This window comes from Oncorhynchus kisutch, linkage group LG18 (genome assembly GCF_002021735.2).
Source record: "Oncorhynchus kisutch isolate 150728-3 linkage group LG18, Okis_V2, whole genome shotgun sequence".
NCBI lineage: Eukaryota > Metazoa > Chordata > Actinopteri > Salmoniformes > Salmonidae > Oncorhynchus > Oncorhynchus kisutch.
This window is the reverse complement of record NC_034191.2, coordinates 32074559-32092918: the sequence shown is the minus strand read 5'-3', so window position 1 is coordinate 32092918 and position 18360 is coordinate 32074559. Positions and strand designations below refer to the sequence as shown.

The window sequence follows — 18360 nt, the reverse complement described above, 5'->3', positions numbered from 1 at the left end:
GGCCCATAGGGCTCTGGTCAAAATAAGTGCACTATATAGGGACCTAGGGAATAGGGGGCCATTTGGGCCATACTTTACATGTATATGGTATGACATCATTGAATCTGTATAGCTACTGTTCTCTCTGGTGGTGGGTGGGGGTACCACACCACACAGCCTGGCCACGTTATAGCAGCAATGGGCATGGAGGTAGCAGCGCAGTGTAGAGAGAGACATAGAGGAGAGCAGGGAGCCAGAGAGACGAAAGAGGAGGGAGGGAGGTAGCCACTTGCGCACCAAATGAGCTCAAGCTCATCATCATCTACAGCAGAGCGCATCTCTGATCACACACACACGCGCGCACAAAGTAGCCTGCTGCTGCCGTAAGAAAACAGATCCAGAGGAGCACGCGAGAAGACACATAAAGAGAGAGAGGCGGAGAGACCGAGACTGAGGAGAGAGGCAGATATCTGCAGATAGAGATGTCAGGCGTTGTGGTGTCTCTGTGTCTGCTAGTGGTCTTTGTGCTGCTGTGTGAGCTGAGCAGGAGAATCTTAACCAAGCTACTAGCTCCCAGAGGGCTGTGTCTGTCTGCTGTTTACGCAGTGGAGCTGGTCTCTACGCTGCAGCTGTGTATCTGCAACCTAGAGCTGCGTCTATTGGGGGAGGTGGGCCGGCTGCAGCCTCAGTTCTGTCTCAGCCTCACATATCTGGCATCTGTGGTCCATGGCCTCACCTTCCATGGAGCCCAGGGGAACCCCTGTAGCACGCTGGAATACACCTACCGGGGACGCCTCACTGCCAGGTTCTATTCTATTCTACTGTATTCTATTGTTGTCTCTATCTAATGGATACATTATCTATTCTATAATTGTCTCCATGTAATGGATACATTATCTACTCTATTGTTGATTCAATGTAATGGACACATTATCTATTATATTGTTGTCTCTATGTAATGGATACATGATCTATTCTATTGTTAATTATATGTAATGGAGACCTATTTTAGTCTATTCCTTATAATAGAGATTTTTGTAGGAAAATCGATTATATTCTAAGTAAAATGTACACTACCGTTCAAAAGTTTGGTGTCACTTAGAAATGTCCTTGTTTTTGAAAGAAAATCAATATTTTTGTCCATTAAAATAACATCAAATTGATCAGAAATACAGTGTAGACATTGTCTAGGCCCATTATCAGCAACCATCACTCCTGTGTTCCAATGGCACGTTGTGTTAGCTAATCCAAGTTTAGCATTTTAAAAGGCTAATTGATCATTAGAAAACCCTTTTGCAATTACGTTAGCACAGCTGAAAACTGTTGTCCTGATTAAATAAGCAATATAACTGGCCTTCTTTAGATTAGTTGAGTATCTGGAGAATCAGCATTTGTGGGTTCGATTAAAGGCTCAAAATGGCCAGAAACAAAGGACTTTCTTCTGAAACTCGTCAGTCTATTCTTGTTCTGAGAAATGAAGGCTATACCAGGCGAGATATTGCCAAGAAACTGAAGATCTCGTACAACGCTGTGTACTACTCCCTTCACAGAACAGCGCAAACTGTCTCAAACCAGAATAGAAAGAGGAGTGGGAGGCCCCGGTGCACAACTGAGCAAGGAGACAAGTACATTAGAGTGTCTAGTTTGAGAAACACACAAGTCCTCAACTGGCAGCTTCATTAAATAGTACCAACACCTCTCAACGTCAACAGTGAAGAGGCGACTCCGGGATGCTGGCCTTCTAATGGATACATTATCTATTGTATTGTTGTCTCTATGTAATGGATACATTATATATTCTATTGTTGATTATATGTAATGGAGACCTATTTTAGTATATTCTTTATAATAGATAGTATTGGATAAAAAATCGATTATATTCCAAGTAAAATGTACACTACCGTTCAAAAGTTTGGTGTCACTTAAAAATGTCCTTGTTTTTGAAATATATATATTTTTGTCCATTAAAATAACATCAAATTGATCAGAAATACAGTGTAGACATTGTTAATGTTGTAAATGACTACTATATGGAAACGGCTGATTTTTAATGGAATATCTAAATAGGAAACAGAGGCCCATTATCAGCAACCATCACTCCTGTGTTCCAATGGCACGTTGTGTTAGCTGAACGGTAGTGTATATTCTGTTAAATTCTATGGGTACATATTCTATTCTATGCATAATGACATTCTATTGCCGTCTTTCTATAATGGATATGTATTATATGGATACATATTCTATTCTACTCTATTGTATTCAGGAGCGGCGTGCTGAGGATGGTGTGCCAGTTCATGGCAGCAAGCGTGGCTCGTACCATGCTACAGGGGCTGTGGGCCCTCGGTCTCTCTGACCTGCACCTGAGACACACACTCCAGGGCTTCCAATGCATTAGCCCCATCCACACAGACACACACACCAGCCTGGTGCTCCCTGGCCCTCTGGTCACCGCTGCAGCTGTGGAGCTGGCAGGGGCCTTTGCCATGCAAACCGCCTTCACACACACACACACTATGGACAGGAGGTACCGGGTACATGCCATAGCAGCACTCACCGCTACCTTGACCTATGCAGGTGGGTTACCGTGTTTAATCCTGTGTGTGTTATTGTTGCAGGTGTCAGTGATAGGAGCAGTGTTTAAGCCTTTGTGTGTTTGTGTTGCAGGTGGCAAGATGACGGGGGCTGTGTTTAACCCTGCGTTGGCCCTCTCCACCCAGTTCTCCTGCAGTGGGCACTCTTTTCTGGATTACTGCCTGGTCTACTGGCTGGCTCCTCTATTAGGTACGCACACACACACATACAGGTGAACTATGGGGTCCACTTTCTTTTCTGTTTTTCTGACATTACTCCCACTCTCTTCTTCCCTCCTCTTTTCTAACCCCCCCCCCCCCCCCCCTCCCCGCAGGTATGATGTGTTCGGTCCTGTTGTTTGATCAGATGTTGTCTGGTAGAGCTGCTCCCTACCGCCCCCTTCTGGCTAACAAGAGGAAATGACCCTGGGTCATTTTCATTAGTGCACATGTAGCAAAACCGTTTTGTAACAGAATACATTTCACTACAAAAACAAGTTTTTTTTAGACAAGTTCAGGTAGTTCCTCCCCTTTTCGGTTAGTTTTCTTCTGTTTGGTGTCTACTGCCCTGGACCCACCATCAATCCCTACGAACCGAAGACCCTGATGCATAGTGACCTCTTTAAAACTAAGCACATTCAAACAAAAAAAATACTATATATTGTTTTTTAATCTAGTATGATTTGTACAGTGGTGGCTGGTGGCACTTAAAAATTGGTCTGGAACGTAATGATACCATTTCATTTACTCTAATCCAGACATTTTTATGAGCTGTCTTCCTCTGGATTGATGTAAAAACAAATAGATTTCTGTAGTTAGTAGTGTTAGTAGCATATTTAAAACTGTTTGAGATAGTATTTTATGTACAGTTCTTCAATAGATATGCCTATGGTCAACTTGAGGAGTATTGTCTACCTTTACAAGTCACCCCGCTCCTCCGCAGTCCACACACTCCACTGGCTTCCAGTCAAAGCTCACATCTACTACAAGACCATGGTACTTGCCTACGGAATAGCAAGAGGAACTGCCCCTCCAATCTACCTTCAGGCTATGCACAAATCCTTACACCCCAACCCGAGCACTCCGTTCTGCCACCTCTGGTCTCTTGACCTTCCCCCACCCCTATGGGAGGGAAGCTCCCGCTCAGCCCAGTCCCAGCTCTCCTCTGTCCTGGCACCCCAATGGTGGAACCAGCTAGAACAGCAGAGTCCCTGCCCATCTCCAAAAACATCTAAAAACCTACCTCTTCAAAGAGTATCTTAAATAAGTCGACCGTATCCACCCCCTCCCCCCCCCCCACACACACACACAAAAGCCTTTTGTGAACTAACACTGACACTTTACTTTTCTCCCCTTACTAGCTGTGACTTGGCTGAAAGCTACTTTGAGGAAAAACATGCTTGCTATTACTGTGATATGTGGTTGTCTCACCTAGCCATCTTAAAATTAATGCACTATAAGTCACTCTGGATAAGAGTCTGCTAAATTACAAAAATGTCATTTAAATGTACGCAAACTGGGTCAGACCTAGGTGAATGATAAAAAAAGGTGCTCTGACAATAGTTTTGATGATTTAAGTTGGTGAAATTAACAGTTAAAATGGTCAGAGTTGAGTTGCTTTTCCAATCCTTAAGCTGTGAGTGAGTGTAGCTCCGGTGGCCTGCTACACCAGACACATGACTTTTGCAGATCAAGAGTTGCTCCTATTTGAATGAAACATGGACGTAAACGCTCTGTGAGAGGCTTGCGCTGCTCAGCGTAAAATGGCGCTCTGGCTCAATTTTTATGATTGACACAGCTTGCTCCCAAGGCCAATAGTTTTAATTGGCTCTCGCTCTGCTCGCGCTGCCTAAAAGCTAAGCATAGCAAATAAGAAACCTTGGTTTCTGTGGCCACGGGTGGTCTAGTGCAGTGGTCCCAAACTTTTCACAACAATATCTATGGGCAAAAAAATCTAAATTTAAAAAAGGAACTGATGCAGAGGTGCCACCAGGGATTTTGGGCCCCATGAAAAGATATCACATTGGGCCACACCACCACAGGCCACACCAACCCTGCACAATTGCTGTAACCACACACCTCCAGAACCCAATAGACCCATTCAAAGCTTTAAATAACCCTACCTTTAAATAACTCTACCTTTAAATAACTCTACCTTTGCAGGCTTTCAACTCTCTTGTAGTCCAATATTTACTGACAGTGAGCTGTGAAAATATAACACTGTGCAGACATGCATGCAACATTCTGCATCCAGTGGAATTCACTATTTGATGCAAGACTGATACCCCCTATAAGAAATGTGCTGAAGGCCATCATCTTTTACAGTCTAAATGTAGTTTTAATGGTAAAATTCTTGAATGGAAAATTCTCTTAACATGAATGAATAACTTAAAATAAATATAACTGAAATATACATGAACCTCTTCAATTAAAATAAATTAACATTATCACCTATAGAATGATATAACAAACAAAATAATAAAATCAGAAGCATATTTTTGAACTGTTTTCAGTCTGTTCTCATCCTGTGGGCATCATGTGTGTAGTGATCCAATATCCATAGCCATGCCATTTAAGAGTTATCACTGGGCCTTGCTCAGCGTTACTCACCAAGAGCCCAGCGCCAAGCCTTTTTGCTGGCAAAGTCACTGATCAAGTCTTTGATATCCAGCTTTCTAGCTAATTGACTTTCAATGGACAGAGTGGCAAGACTGCAAAGCCTGTCCTGGGACATAGTGGACCTCAAATAGTTTTTAGCTTACTGGAAGCTCTCTCGCCACCAGCCATAGAAATAGGCAGTGTGCAAAATATATGTAAAGCAATGCACACTTCTCCAAAAATGCATTGCAGCTGCATCTTACAAATTGCATTTGGGAGACCAAGAGGGGACAAGTTAGGGGGGAAAGTGGCAGCATATACAGTGTTCAGGTGTCTTACTTCATTTTGAAACGCAGGTGTAAGATCTCTGGAATACTTCATGATCAGTGGTTGGCACACAGAAGGGACTTTACCCTCAGAATCTGTCCAACTTTCAGAACAGCAGAAAATGATTCTACAATTTTTGCAGTGGTGTGGAACCAAGTGTCCAAGTCACTTATGTTGTCCATAGCAGGAGAAAAACTGCTGCACTGTCCTGAGCCGTCTCCTCTTGAGAGGTCTCATCATGGAATCTCCTCTGGCGGCTGTGTTCCTTGCTCAATTGAGGTGCAACATCCATTTGCGTAGAAATCAGTGTTTCCTCAGACAGGAGAGACTCCCATCCATCTCTAAGAGCCTGCCATCTCTTCCTTTAAGTCTCTGATATTGGCTGCCTCTGTGTCAAGTGAGATGTTTGGAGAATCACATTCCTGTCCTCAATGAATTGCAGTACCTGCAATTATGCCAACTGACATGTCATTCAACACAATGCTGCTCACCTCCTTCAGTTGGGAGTAGGGCTGGTTCAGGGGTATGGGGATGAGGAGACAGGGCTGGTTCAAGGGTATGGGGATGGGGTGACAGGGCTACTGAGCCTGAAGCTGCATCTGCCCCTGCACCAGGCAGGGGCAGGGAGAACTGATTTAGTATGAATAGCTTGCTAAAAGTTTGCCTGCATTGATTAAATCTCGGCTGAAAGAGAGGCTTGAAATGTAAACACTCAGAATGTTCTGTGAAGATATTAACTCACTAATGTTAGGGGATCAAAAGTAGCCTATTTCACTACGGACTACGCTACCAGGTTAATTTCCACCACTGACGGACTACACCCACCTTCCTTTGTGAACAATTGGGTGACACACTGTCGCCCTTCCTTTTCTCTCTCGTCTTTTTCGTTTATGGAAACCAGATTTTTCTTTAGGAAGCTGAAACATTATGCTCCACTGGCACTCCTCACTCGCAATTCACTGCTACCAAGTACCGTTCGCGCCTGGTTTGGGGGCAGAGGCTCTATGGATTTTTACTTTTTTGCCAAAAACAAGAAAATAAACCGTTAGTTTTATTAGTACATTGTAAATAAAAAATATATTAATGATGATAGGTTAATAATTTAATGTTGAAAAAAAATGTACCTAATGTTATAATACTTGTTTAGGGCCCCTGTCAGTCACAGGCCCATAGAATCGTCCTAACTTTTCCCACACATATGCTGCCCCTGAACTGATACACTACCCATTTTTGAAATTGCTCCTTGTGCATTCTATTATACATTTCAAGAGTAAGTTTAAAGCCAGACTGATACCCCTCGCCCCACAGTTTGGGAACCACTGGTCTAGCGGTCTAGGCTACTGTCTCTGGTGCTCATTTACAGCTTACCGTTTCGAATCCAGCCCAAAGCAATTTCAGCACACTCTCCTATCTATAATGAACAAAAACAAACATGCAACAATTTAAAAGAATTCGCTGAGTTACAGTTCATATAAGGAAATCAGTCAATTCAAATGCATTTATTAGGCTCTAATCTATGAATTTCACAACTGGGCAAGGGCGCAGCCATGGGTGGGATTGGGAGGGCATAGCCCCCCCAGACAATCTCACAGGTGAAGGTCTTGGGCTGGTGTGGTTACATGTGGTCTGCGGTTGTGAGGCCGGTTGGACATACTGCCAAAATGATAGAGAAATTAACACAAAATCACTGGTGGACATTCCTGCAGTCAGCACTCAAATTGCATACTCCCTCAGCTTTAGACATCTGCAGCATGGTGTTGTGTGACAAAACATCACATTTTAGAGTGGCCTTTGTCCCCATCACAAGGTGCATCTGTGTAATGATCATGCTGTTTAATCAGCTTCTTGATATGCCACACCTGTCAGGTAGATGGGTTATCTTGACAAATGATCACTAACAGGGATGTTAACAAATTTGTGTATATGGAACATTTCTGGGATCTTTTATTTCAGCTCCTGAAACATGGACCAACACTTTGCATGTTGCGTTTATATTTTTGTTCAACATAATAAAACAGACTTCAATATTAAAACATTTGCTGACACCTCAGCGTAGCTCCTATGTTACTCCTCTGGAATGTGCACATAACACAAACACACTGTTATTCATACAAAAACTATTTATTTATTGAAGAGATTTCATACAAAGACAACACTGCTCCCTGCTGGGGAAAACTCAGTACAACTGGTCTTCAGGTACAAAACATGAGAGGAATATATATGTGTGTGGAAAATGATGCCTTGGGGACAGGAAGTGGAGAGGTTGTATTCTCCTATCCCACAATGTACCACAAGTGCTTTGACTGGCTGCGATCCATCTGAAAGAAGAAGAGGGAGCAAAAAAAGACAGTGAGAGACTTAGCTACAGTATGGTAAAGCTGGTCCATAAAGTTGACAGCAGGATGTGGATTTAAAGGTGATTACACAAAACATCACACTAACATATTGATAATTATAACGTAGTATTATGATATGTTTTTACTAGTGGTCTATGTCTGCATCTTCAAACTGTCCAGCCACCGTCGACCCTGCATCCACCTCCACCCCATCTGCAAAGACAGACATAGAAATACAATGACTAGAACAGCCAATATACTGATTATCATGAAACACATGCAGCTTTCTTCATGCTCATGTGTTCATAACGGGTGTGGTCTATGCTCTGAACTATATACCCGCTGGTCAGAGTGAGAAATAGAAAGTTAAAGTGTTTTTGTTTTTTTCTCTTTCAAGATAGGGGCTCTGAATGCCTTGGAAGACAAAGTACATATGACAAAGTCACACAGGAAAAAAACATTCATACTGGAAATTCCAGCAGTGTGCGTCAAACAAACCTGGCCAGATTGATTTACTATACTGAGTTATATTTACTTACTACGTTAAGTTACAGCGCATTCATATAGTATTCAGACCCCTTGACTTTTTAGCCGTTTTACTGGCTCCTAACCAATTGTGCTATTTTGAATGTTTTTTGCATTGTTTTGTAACTTATTTTGTACATATGTTTCTGCCACCTCTTATGACTGAAAATAGCTTCTGGATATCAGAACAGCGATTACGCACCTTGAACTGGACAAAGATTTTTTCTTTAATGAGTCGGACACAAAGAATTTACTCCAGATACTCGACCAGTCTCAAAGAAGAGAAGACGCCAGTACAGGGTACACAGGTCCATGTCTCTTGTGATAATTTGTCGGCGAGTGGGTAACCCGCCTCTACCATCCGTCCTACTGGCCAACGTGCAATCATTGGAGAATAAACTGGATGAGCTCCGTTCAAGACCACCCTACCAACGGGACATTAAAAACTGTAATATCTTATGTTTCACAGAGTCGTGGCTGAACGACAACATGGATAAAATACAGTTGGCTGGTTTGTCTGTGCATCGGCAACACCGAACAGCTGGGTCCATTAAGACAAGGGGTGCGGTCTGTATATACTGTCAATAACAGCTGGTGTGAGAAATTAAATATTAAGGAAGTCTTGAGGTTTTGTATCATGATAAGCTGAAGACCACACTATTTACCAAGAGAGTTGATCTATATTTATCATAGCTGTAGAGTTACCACCACAAACCGATGCTGGAACTAAGACCGCACCCAACGAGCTGTATATTGCCATAAGCAAACAAAAAAATGCTCATACAGAGGCGGCACTCCTAGTGGTCAGGGACTTTAATGCTGGCAAACTTAAATCTGTTTTACCTCATTTCTACCAGCATGTTACATGTGCAACAAGTAGAGAATAAAAAACATATATACACACACACACACACACACACACACACACACACCCTGCTCAAAAAAATTAAGGGAACACTTAAACAACACAATGTAACTCCAAGTCAATCACACTTCTGTGAAATCAAACTGTCCACTTAGGAAGCAACACTGATTGACAATACATTTCACATGCTGTTGTGCAAATGGAATAGACAACAGGTGGAAATTATAGGCAATTAGCAAGACACCCCCAATAAAGGAGTGGTTCTGCAGGTGGTGACCACAGACCACTTCTCAGTTCCTATGCTTCCTGGCTGATGTTTTGGTCACTTTTGAATGCTGGCGGTGCTTTCACTCTAGTGGTAGCATGAGACAGAGTCTACAACCCACACAAGTGGCTCAGGTAGTGCAGCTCATCCAGGATGACACATCAATGCGAGCTGTGTCAAGAAGGTTTGCTGTGTCTGTCAGCGTAGTGTCCAGAGCATGGAGGCGCTACCAGGAGACAGGCCAGTACATCAGGAGACGTGGAGGAGGCCGTAGGAGGGCAACAACTCAGCAGCAGGACCGCTACCTCCGCCTTTGTACAAGGAGGAGCACTGCCAGAGCCCTGCAAAATGACCTCCAGCAGGCCACAAATGTGCATGTGTATGTGCATGTGTCTGCTCAAACGGTCAGAAACAGACTCCATGAGGGTGGCATGAGGGCCCGACGTCCACAGGTGGGGGCTGTGCTTACAGCCCAAACCATGAAGGACGTTTGGCATTTGCCAGAGAACACCAAGATTGGCAAATTCGCCACTGGCGCCCTGTGCTCTTCACAGATGAAAGCAGGTTCACACTGAGCACGTGACAGAGTCTGGAGACGCCGTGGAGAACGTTCTGCTGCCTGCAACATCCTCCAGCATGACCGGTTTGGCGGTGGGTCAGTCATGGTGTGGGGTGGCATTTCTTTGGGGGGCCGCACAGCCCTCCATGTGCTCGCCAGAGGTAGCCTGACTGCCATTAGGTACCGAGATGAGATCCTCAGACCCCTTGTGAGACCATATGCTGCTGCGGTTGGCCCTGGGTTCCTCGTAATGCAAGACAATGCTAGACCTCATGTGACTGGAGTGTGTCAGCAGTTCCTGCAAGAGGAAGGCATTGATGCTATGGACTGGCCCGCCCGTTCCCCAGACCTGAATCCAATTGAGCACATCTGGGACATCATGTCTCGCTCCATCCACCAACGCCACGTTGCACCACAGACTGTCTAGGAGTTGGCGGATGCTTTAGTCCAGGTCTGGGAGGGGATCCCTCAGGAGACCATCCGCCACCTCATCAGGAGCATGCCAAGGCGTTGTAGGGAGGTCATACAGGCACGTGGAGGCCCCACACACTACTGAGCCTCATTGTGACTTGTTTTAAGGACATTACATCAAAGTTGGATCAGCCTGTAGTGACTCCAAATCCAGTGTGACTCCAAATCCCAAGTGTGACTCCAAATCCAGACCTCTATGGGTTGATATATTTGATTTCCATTGATAATTTTTGTGTGATTTTGTTGTCAGCACATTCAACTATGTAAAGAAAAAAGTATTTAATAAGAATATTTCATTAATTCAGATCTAGGAAGTGTTATTTTAGTGTTCCCTTTATTTTTTTGAGCAGTGTATATATATTTTTTAAACCTCTAGACCATCTTTACTCCACACAGAGACACGTACAAAGCTCTCCCTCGCCCTCCATTTGGCAAATCTTACCATAATTATATTCTTCTGATTCCCACTCATAAGCAAAAACCCACAGTGACCGTCCCTACATACCCCAACCAGAAGCCATGGATTACAGGCAACATCTGCACTGAGCTAAACGATAGAGCTGCCGCTTTCAAGGAAAGCAAATCTAACCCAGATGCTTATAAGAAATCCCGCTACACCCTCAGACGAACAATCAAACAGGCAAAGCGTAAATACAGGACTAAGATTGAATCCTACAAGACCGGCTCCGGGCACTGTTCGGATGTGGCAAGGCTTGCAAACTATTACGGACTACAAAGGGAAGCTCAACCGCGAGCTGCCCAGTGATACAAGCCTACCAGACGAGCTAAAGGACTTTGGAACAAGCAACACTGAAGCATGCATGACAGCACCAGTTGGTCTGGACTACTGTGTGATCACGCTCACCGTAGCCGATGTGAGTAAGACATTTAAACAGGTCAACATTCACAAGGCCGCAGGGCCAGACGGATTACCAGAACGTGTACTCTGAGCATGCGCTGACCAGCTGGCAAGTGTCTTCACTGACATTTTCAACCTGTCCCTGTCAAGTCTGTAATACCAACATGTTTCAAGCAGACCACCACAGTCCCTGTGCCCAAGAGCAGAAAGGTAACCTGCCTAAATGACTACAGAAGCGTAGCACTCATAATAGTAGCCATGAAGTACTTTGAAAGGCTGGTAATGGCTCACAACACCATTATCCCAGAAACCCTAAATCCACTCCAATTTGCATACAGCCCCAACAGATGACGCAATCTCTATTGCACTCAACACTGCCCTTTCCCACATGGACAAAAGGTCCATGTGAGAATGCTGTTCATTGACTACAGCTCAGCATTCAGCACCATAGTGCCCTCAAAGGTCATCATTAAGCTAAGGACCCTGGGACTAAACACCTCCCTCTGCAACTGGATCCTGGACTTCATGACAGGCCGCTCCCAGTGGTAAGGCTAGGCAACAATATATCTGCCATGATGATCCTCAACACAGGGGCCTCTCAGGGGTGCGTGCTTTGTCCCCTCCATGACTGCATGGCCAAGCACGATTCCAACACCATTATTAAGTTTGCCAACAACACAACGCGATAGGCCTGATCACCGACAACGATGAGACAGCCTATAGGCAGGAGGTCAGAGACCTGGAACTGTAGTGCCAGGACAACCTCTCCCTTAACTTGATCAAGACAAAGGATATGATTGTGGACTACAGGAAAAGGAGGGCCGAGCACGCCTCCATTCTCATCGACAGGGCTGTAGTGGAGCAGGTTGAACGCTTCAAGTTCCTTGGTGTCCACATCACCATTAAACTAACATGGTCCAAACACACCAAGACAATCGTGAAGAGGGTACAAAAATGCCTATTCCCCCTCAGGAGACTGAAAAGTTCTGGCATGGGTCCTCAGATCGTCAAAAAGTCCTACAGCTGCACCACCGAGAGCATCCTGACTGGTTGCATCACCGCCTGGTATTGCAACTGCTCGGCCTCTGACCGCATGGCGCTACAGTGGGTAGTGCATACGGACCAGTACATCACTGGGGACAAGCTTCCTGCCACCCAGGAAAAGGGATACAACCTTTATACCAGGTTGTATCAGAGGAAGGCCATAAAAATGGCCAGACTCCAGCCACCCTAGTCATAGACTGGCTACTATTTTTTAACTCTTCGTTTTCTTAAAAATGGATTGTTGGTTAAAGGCTTGTAAGTAAGCATTTCACGATAAGGTCTACTCCTGTTGTATTCGGCACAATTTTTGTTCTAAAATTGATTATGTCAATCTACACACAAGACACAAAACAAAAACAGGTTAAAAATAACTTATTTACATAAGAATTCAGACCCTTTGCAATGAGACTCGAAATAGCATCCCGTTTCCATTGATCATCATGGAGATGTTTCTACAACTTGGGAGTTCACCTGTGGTAACTTCAACTGATTGGACATGATTTGGAAAGGCACAGACCGGTCTATATAAGGTCCCACAGTTGGCAGTGCATGTCAGAGCAAAAACCAAGCCATGAGGTTGAAGCAATCGTCTGTAGACAAATCTGGGGAAGGGTACCAAAATATTTCTGCAGCATTGAAGAAGTTTGGAACCACCAAAACCTTTCCTAGAGCTGGCCGCCTGGTTAAACTGAGCAATCAGGGGAGAAGAGCTCCAGTGGCAACAGCCTCCGGGGACTAGACAGCGCTACTAGGGGGGGTTCATGTATCATGAAATAAACTAATACGGTACTCTGGTGAATGTGATCAGCACGCAGAGCTGGATGCGTGTCCCTGCTGAGGACACCTCAGACAAGGTTAAAGGTCAACTGAAGGGGCGTGTGACCCTGGCCGAGGGGGGTTGGACCCCTTGCCTTCCCATTGGTCTACCCTCTGGGGTTGCCCTTCGTCAGGAGACACAAAGTGGCTGGGGAGAAGCACCTAGAGTGCTGGGAGGAGGAGTGGAGTCGCACCATGGTTCTGTTCTCCAGAGGAGAATGGCTAGCCGGTAGGGGGACCACTATAGAAGAACACATTCAGTCGGCCAGGTCAGAGCTCAGATGGCTCTTAGACAAACGTGGGAACAGGTACCATGTCAACAACATGGAGAATGAACTACCACAGAAAATCTAAAAGTAGGTACCAAATAGGGAAGAGATGGAGGGAGAGAGATGGTACAAGAGAGAAAAGATAGAAGTGTAAGAAGAGTGTGTGACAGAGGGAAGAGATTCTAGCAGATGTATCCTTCTCAGAGAAACACAGCCACAGAAATTGAGTGTTTTCACTCTTTTGTAGTGATAAGTCAGCGACAGGCTGGAGTTGGAGAACCATCCGGTGCTCAAGAGAAGGACTAACTGTACTGGCTTATTAGTTGCCAGTATCAGGCTGACTTCAATGCTCTTATTTTAACTTCTAGAGGACTCCATGGCTAAGCTCCCTCATCTGACAGATGCTTGTTCCATTCAAGCCAGTCAGGATATTCTAAGACCAAGTAGCTAGCCTGGTAATATTTTTGTAACCTATATCAATGTTTTTGCATGCATCTTTTATTGTATTATGTTATGTTCTCTTTGTTATGTACTTGCTGTTATGTAGTGACTATGTAGAGCGGGATCATTGTCACTCTGTCCTCAAGTGCCATCCAGGCTGTATCACAACTGGCCGTGATTGGGAGTTCCATAGGGCGGCGCTCAATTGGCCCAGCGTCGTCCGGGTTTGGCCGGTGTAGGCCGTCATTGTAAATAAGAATTTGTTCTTAACGGACTTGCCTAGTTAAATAAATCTTGTGGTTATTACAATACACACCACATCTAACAAGCAGAGCCGAGAAAGTCAGTTTCAAGAACCTCCGCTGTGTATTATTTACATCCCGTTCATGAAACTTTGCCTGTGGGGTTAAACTATTTCAGTGTGTGTGTGACCTACCCTTGTATCCTGTGTTTGACTATGTGTGTGACCTATTCTTGTACGTGTGTGTGTGACCCACCGTCAAACTCTCCATTGGTCTCATCAGTGCGGACCCCAGCCATGTGAAAGGTGTTTGCGACAGACTGAGCTAACATGCCCTCCAGTCTCTGTAGAGTGGCCTGGCCTTCAGCCCTCAGCCCCGACACACCCTCCTCATATGTACAGAATGACGGGATATCACCCTGACCATGCTCTGGGGGACAGAGAGAGAATACCACCAGTGAGTGCATGTGTACCTGTGTGTGTAGTAGTAGTAGCAGCAGCTGGTAGGGTGAGTGCCTAGTTGTTAGGCTTCTTACCTGCCTCTTTTCCGTTGAAGGGAGAAAGAAGGTGGAGATACAATGTTAATATTATCTTCTTGATTACTCCATCTATGTGAGTTCATGAACTGTATGTTAAAGTGTGTCTGTATGCTTGTATAAATGAGTGAGTTACACACCTGCCTCCTCCACATCGTACTCATCTCCATCAAAATCCCCGTTGGAGTCTTCATCATCTGGGTCTGGGTGCAGGGCCTGACACTCACACATCGCTGAAAACATAGACTCCACTGGACACACACACACACACATTAGGGAAATCCTAGCTGGCATAGCGATTCTAAACTAGAGCTGCATGTTAAAAAAACTGGAGAGACAAAAGCTTTAGACATCCCTAATGCATGTGTGTATAGAGATGTTTGAACTTGTTATTGGCTATTGTACAGCACTGGTTACATTATGTGGAAGATGTTATTATATGTGACCTGCTTAATAAAGATGCATTGACCTAAATTTAGCCCTGCACAACTAGACATCCCTCTCCCCTCACACTTACATGCTGCCTTGTCGCTAGGGACGAAGCGGATCTCTGTGATCCCCTCACAATCATCTTCCTCATCCTCATCCTCCTCATCATCATGGGCATTCTCCTGCATCTCATCTGGGGAACACACAGACACACACTTTAGGATCTTCTTACTCGATCACAAGTTTGCGTTTCACTGCGAGTTTGATATTGACACTGATGGACAGGTGTGTCTCTCACCGTTGAGTTTTGCATTGACCATGACGTATAGATGTTCCTGTGGGTAGGCGCTGAGGTCTCGTGAGATGGCGTGAAGGCTGATAGTGGGGTACTCCAGAGAGAAGCCCATCCCTGACCCGTCAAACCACGACAACCGCCTGGAAAACACAGGAAAGCAACATTCTCACTCACTGGACTTCAGGAAACAGCACCCCCCCCTATCCACATTAACAGGACCGCAGGGGAGGTGGAAAGCTTCAAGTTCATCGGGATACACATCACTGACAAACTGAAATGGCCCACCCACACAGTTAGTGTGGTGAAGAAAGCGCAACAGCACCTCTTCAACCTCAGGAGGCTGAAGAAATTTGGCTTGGCACCTAAAACCCTCAAACTACCTGCCCAGAGGGTGGTGCGGTCTGCCCAATGCATCACCGGTTGCAAACTACCCGCCCTCCAGGACACCTACAGCACCCAATGTCACAAGAAGGCCAAAAAGATTATCAAGGACAACAACCACCTGAGCCACTGCCTGTTCACCCCACTACCTTCCAGAAGGTGAGGTCAGTACAGGTGCATCAAAGCTGGGACCGAGAGACTGAAAAACAGCGTCTCTCTCAAGGCCATCAGCCTGTTAAATGGCCATCACTAGCACAGAGGCTGCTGCCTATATACAGACTTGAAATCACTGGCCACGTCAATGGAACACTAATCACTTAAACAATGTTACATATCTTGCATAACTCATCTCATATGGATATACTCTATACTATTCTACTTAATCTTAGTCTATGCTGCTCTGACATTACTCATCCATATACTTATACATTCTTAATATCATTATTTTACTTAGATGTGTGTGTATTGGGTATATGCTGTCAGAGCTAGAAACACAAGCATTTCACTACACCCGAAATAACATCTTCTAAACACATGCATGTGACCAATAAAATTTTATGACTATTATATGGTGGAAACTCATTGTATTTCCTTGATTCATCTTGTCCTCCCTCCTTGCCTCCTCAAAACGGAGGAACCTCAGATCTTCCCGGCCAATGTGCTTTGAGAAGGAGACAAGGAGGAAGGATGTGAGGCAAGGAGAAGTGATTAATCAATTAAATATAATTGAGATCCACGTCAAGTAATTGACTAGTTAGCTAACATGATGCAAAATTCAAGTTCAAGGTGCTCAAGTTGAAGTTTATAAAAAATGTTAAGTGTATATTTTCAAAGCAAAAACACTAAGGAAACATGTAAGTCAAGAAACTTCCTGATTTTAGGACTTTAGAAATTAGCTAGCATGCTAACAAACAAATGTCAACTGGCTAACTAGCCACCACACCAAAGCGTCACATACGTTTCAGCAACGTAGAGAGTCCCTGTGCCGAGACCCTTCCCGTCCAACACCGCCGTCGTCTCGCCTTGTTCATGCCGGACTCCCTCGGTGGGTGGTGGGACACTCCTTAGCAGAACCATCCTCGGAAACCGATGGGGGACGGCAGAGAAAACTCTCTTTTGGGTCGGTCCACAACACTGCACTTCTGTGACCTGGCTGGCTAACTTCGTTTCCCAAAACTGCCTATTTAACTCTGTCTGAACAGAAACGGATAGCTAGACGTCTGTGCAGGCAAGACAAAATAAAAGACGATATAGCTATCGATAACCTGAAGAGTTAACGAGTTCGAATATTTATTTAGTAGACATTCCCCTGAAACGTTAGTGCCATTAGCTTGCTCGGTAGCATTTACTCGACCCAGCTCCCACTGCTAGCTAGCAGGTAGTTAACGTCACCGTTCTTATTATAGCTCAGTTGTAACAACTACGCATCCCCGCCAAGAAAATAAGTTGCGACAAAGTAAATATGGCTTGTAATAAAAAATGTAAGCGCTTATTGGTCTTATTTTTTAGGTTCGGGTTCTTTATTATAGCTCAGAGTTAGGGTTTCAAATAGATACATTGTAGAAATAGGCGAGGGTTATGACGCTGTGGAAACTAGTGACGGAGAAGAGAAGGAACAGCAACCGCAAGACAACATTACCGCCAACTACAGGTCGGGGGGTGTACGAGGAAGTGATGATTTTCCTCTTCCTACTAGCCGCGCGAAAAGTTAAAAACAACATAACTACTTGGCCAAAGGTATGTGGACACCTACTAGTCGAACATATAATTCCAAAATCATGGGCATTACTATGGAGTTGGTTCCCCTTTGCTTATATAACAGCCTCCACTGTTCTGGGGAGGCTTTCTACTAGATGTTGGAACATTGCTGCAGGGACTTGTTTCCTTTCAGCCACAAGAACATTAGTGAGGTTGGGCGCTGATTATGGGCAATTAGGTCTGGCTTGCAGTCTCCGTTCCAATTGATCCCAAAGGTGTTCAATGGGGTTGAGGTCAGGGCTCTGTGCAGGCCAGTCAAGTTCTTCCACACTGATCTCCATAAACCATTTCTGTATGGACCTTCACTTTGTCATGCTGAAACAGGAAAGGTCCTTCCCGAAACTGTTGTAACAAAGCTGGAAGCACAGAATCGTTGAGAATCAGTGGTGGAAAAGGTATCCAATTGTCATACTTGAGTAAAAGTAAAGATTCATTAATAGAAAATGACAAGTAAAAGTGAAAGACCCAGTAAAATACTACTTGAGTAGAAGTCAGTATTTGGTTTTATTTGGTATTTGCTAAAATATACTTAAGCATCAAAATTAAAAGTATAAGTAATCTCATATTCCTTATACTAAGCAAACCATTTTACATGTTTTAATTTACAGAAAGCCAGGGGCACACTCCAACATACATACATAATTTACAAATTAATCATCTGTGTTTAATGAGTCCAGAGGATCAGAGGCAATAGAGATGATCAGGGATGTTATCTTGATAATTGTGTGATTTGGACCATTTTCCTGTATTGCCAAGCATTCAAAATATAACAAGTACTTTAGGTGTCAGGGAAAAT

The 18360-nt window shown here is 44.4% G+C and overlaps 2 protein-coding genes across 2 annotated transcripts; one reads left to right on the top strand and one right to left on the bottom strand.

The window, feature by feature from the left end:
• Positions 1-152: 152 nt before the first annotated feature.
• LOC109909261 (aquaporin-11) lies at positions 153-7583 on the top strand. The gene is made up of 4 exons (XM_020508324.2): positions 153-784; positions 2243-2553; positions 2644-2760; positions 2885-7583. The coding sequence occupies exons 1-4, from the start codon at positions 462-464 to the stop codon at positions 2971-2973; spliced, it is 840 nt and encodes a 279-aa protein (XP_020363913.2). The 5' UTR covers positions 153-461; the 3' UTR covers positions 2974-7583.
• LOC109909101 (chloride channel, nucleotide-sensitive, 1A) lies at positions 7580-17427 on the bottom strand. Its single transcript, XM_020508016.2, has 8 exons — positions 16765-17427; positions 15429-15565; positions 15219-15323; positions 14842-14952; positions 14702-14707; positions 14422-14595; positions 7957-8023; positions 7580-7792 (listed from the first exon to the last, which is right to left on the bottom strand). Coding segments are annotated over exons 1-8 (720 nt in total). The 5' UTR covers positions 16884-17427; the 3' UTR covers positions 7580-7791.
• Positions 17428-18360: the final 933 nt, after the last annotated feature.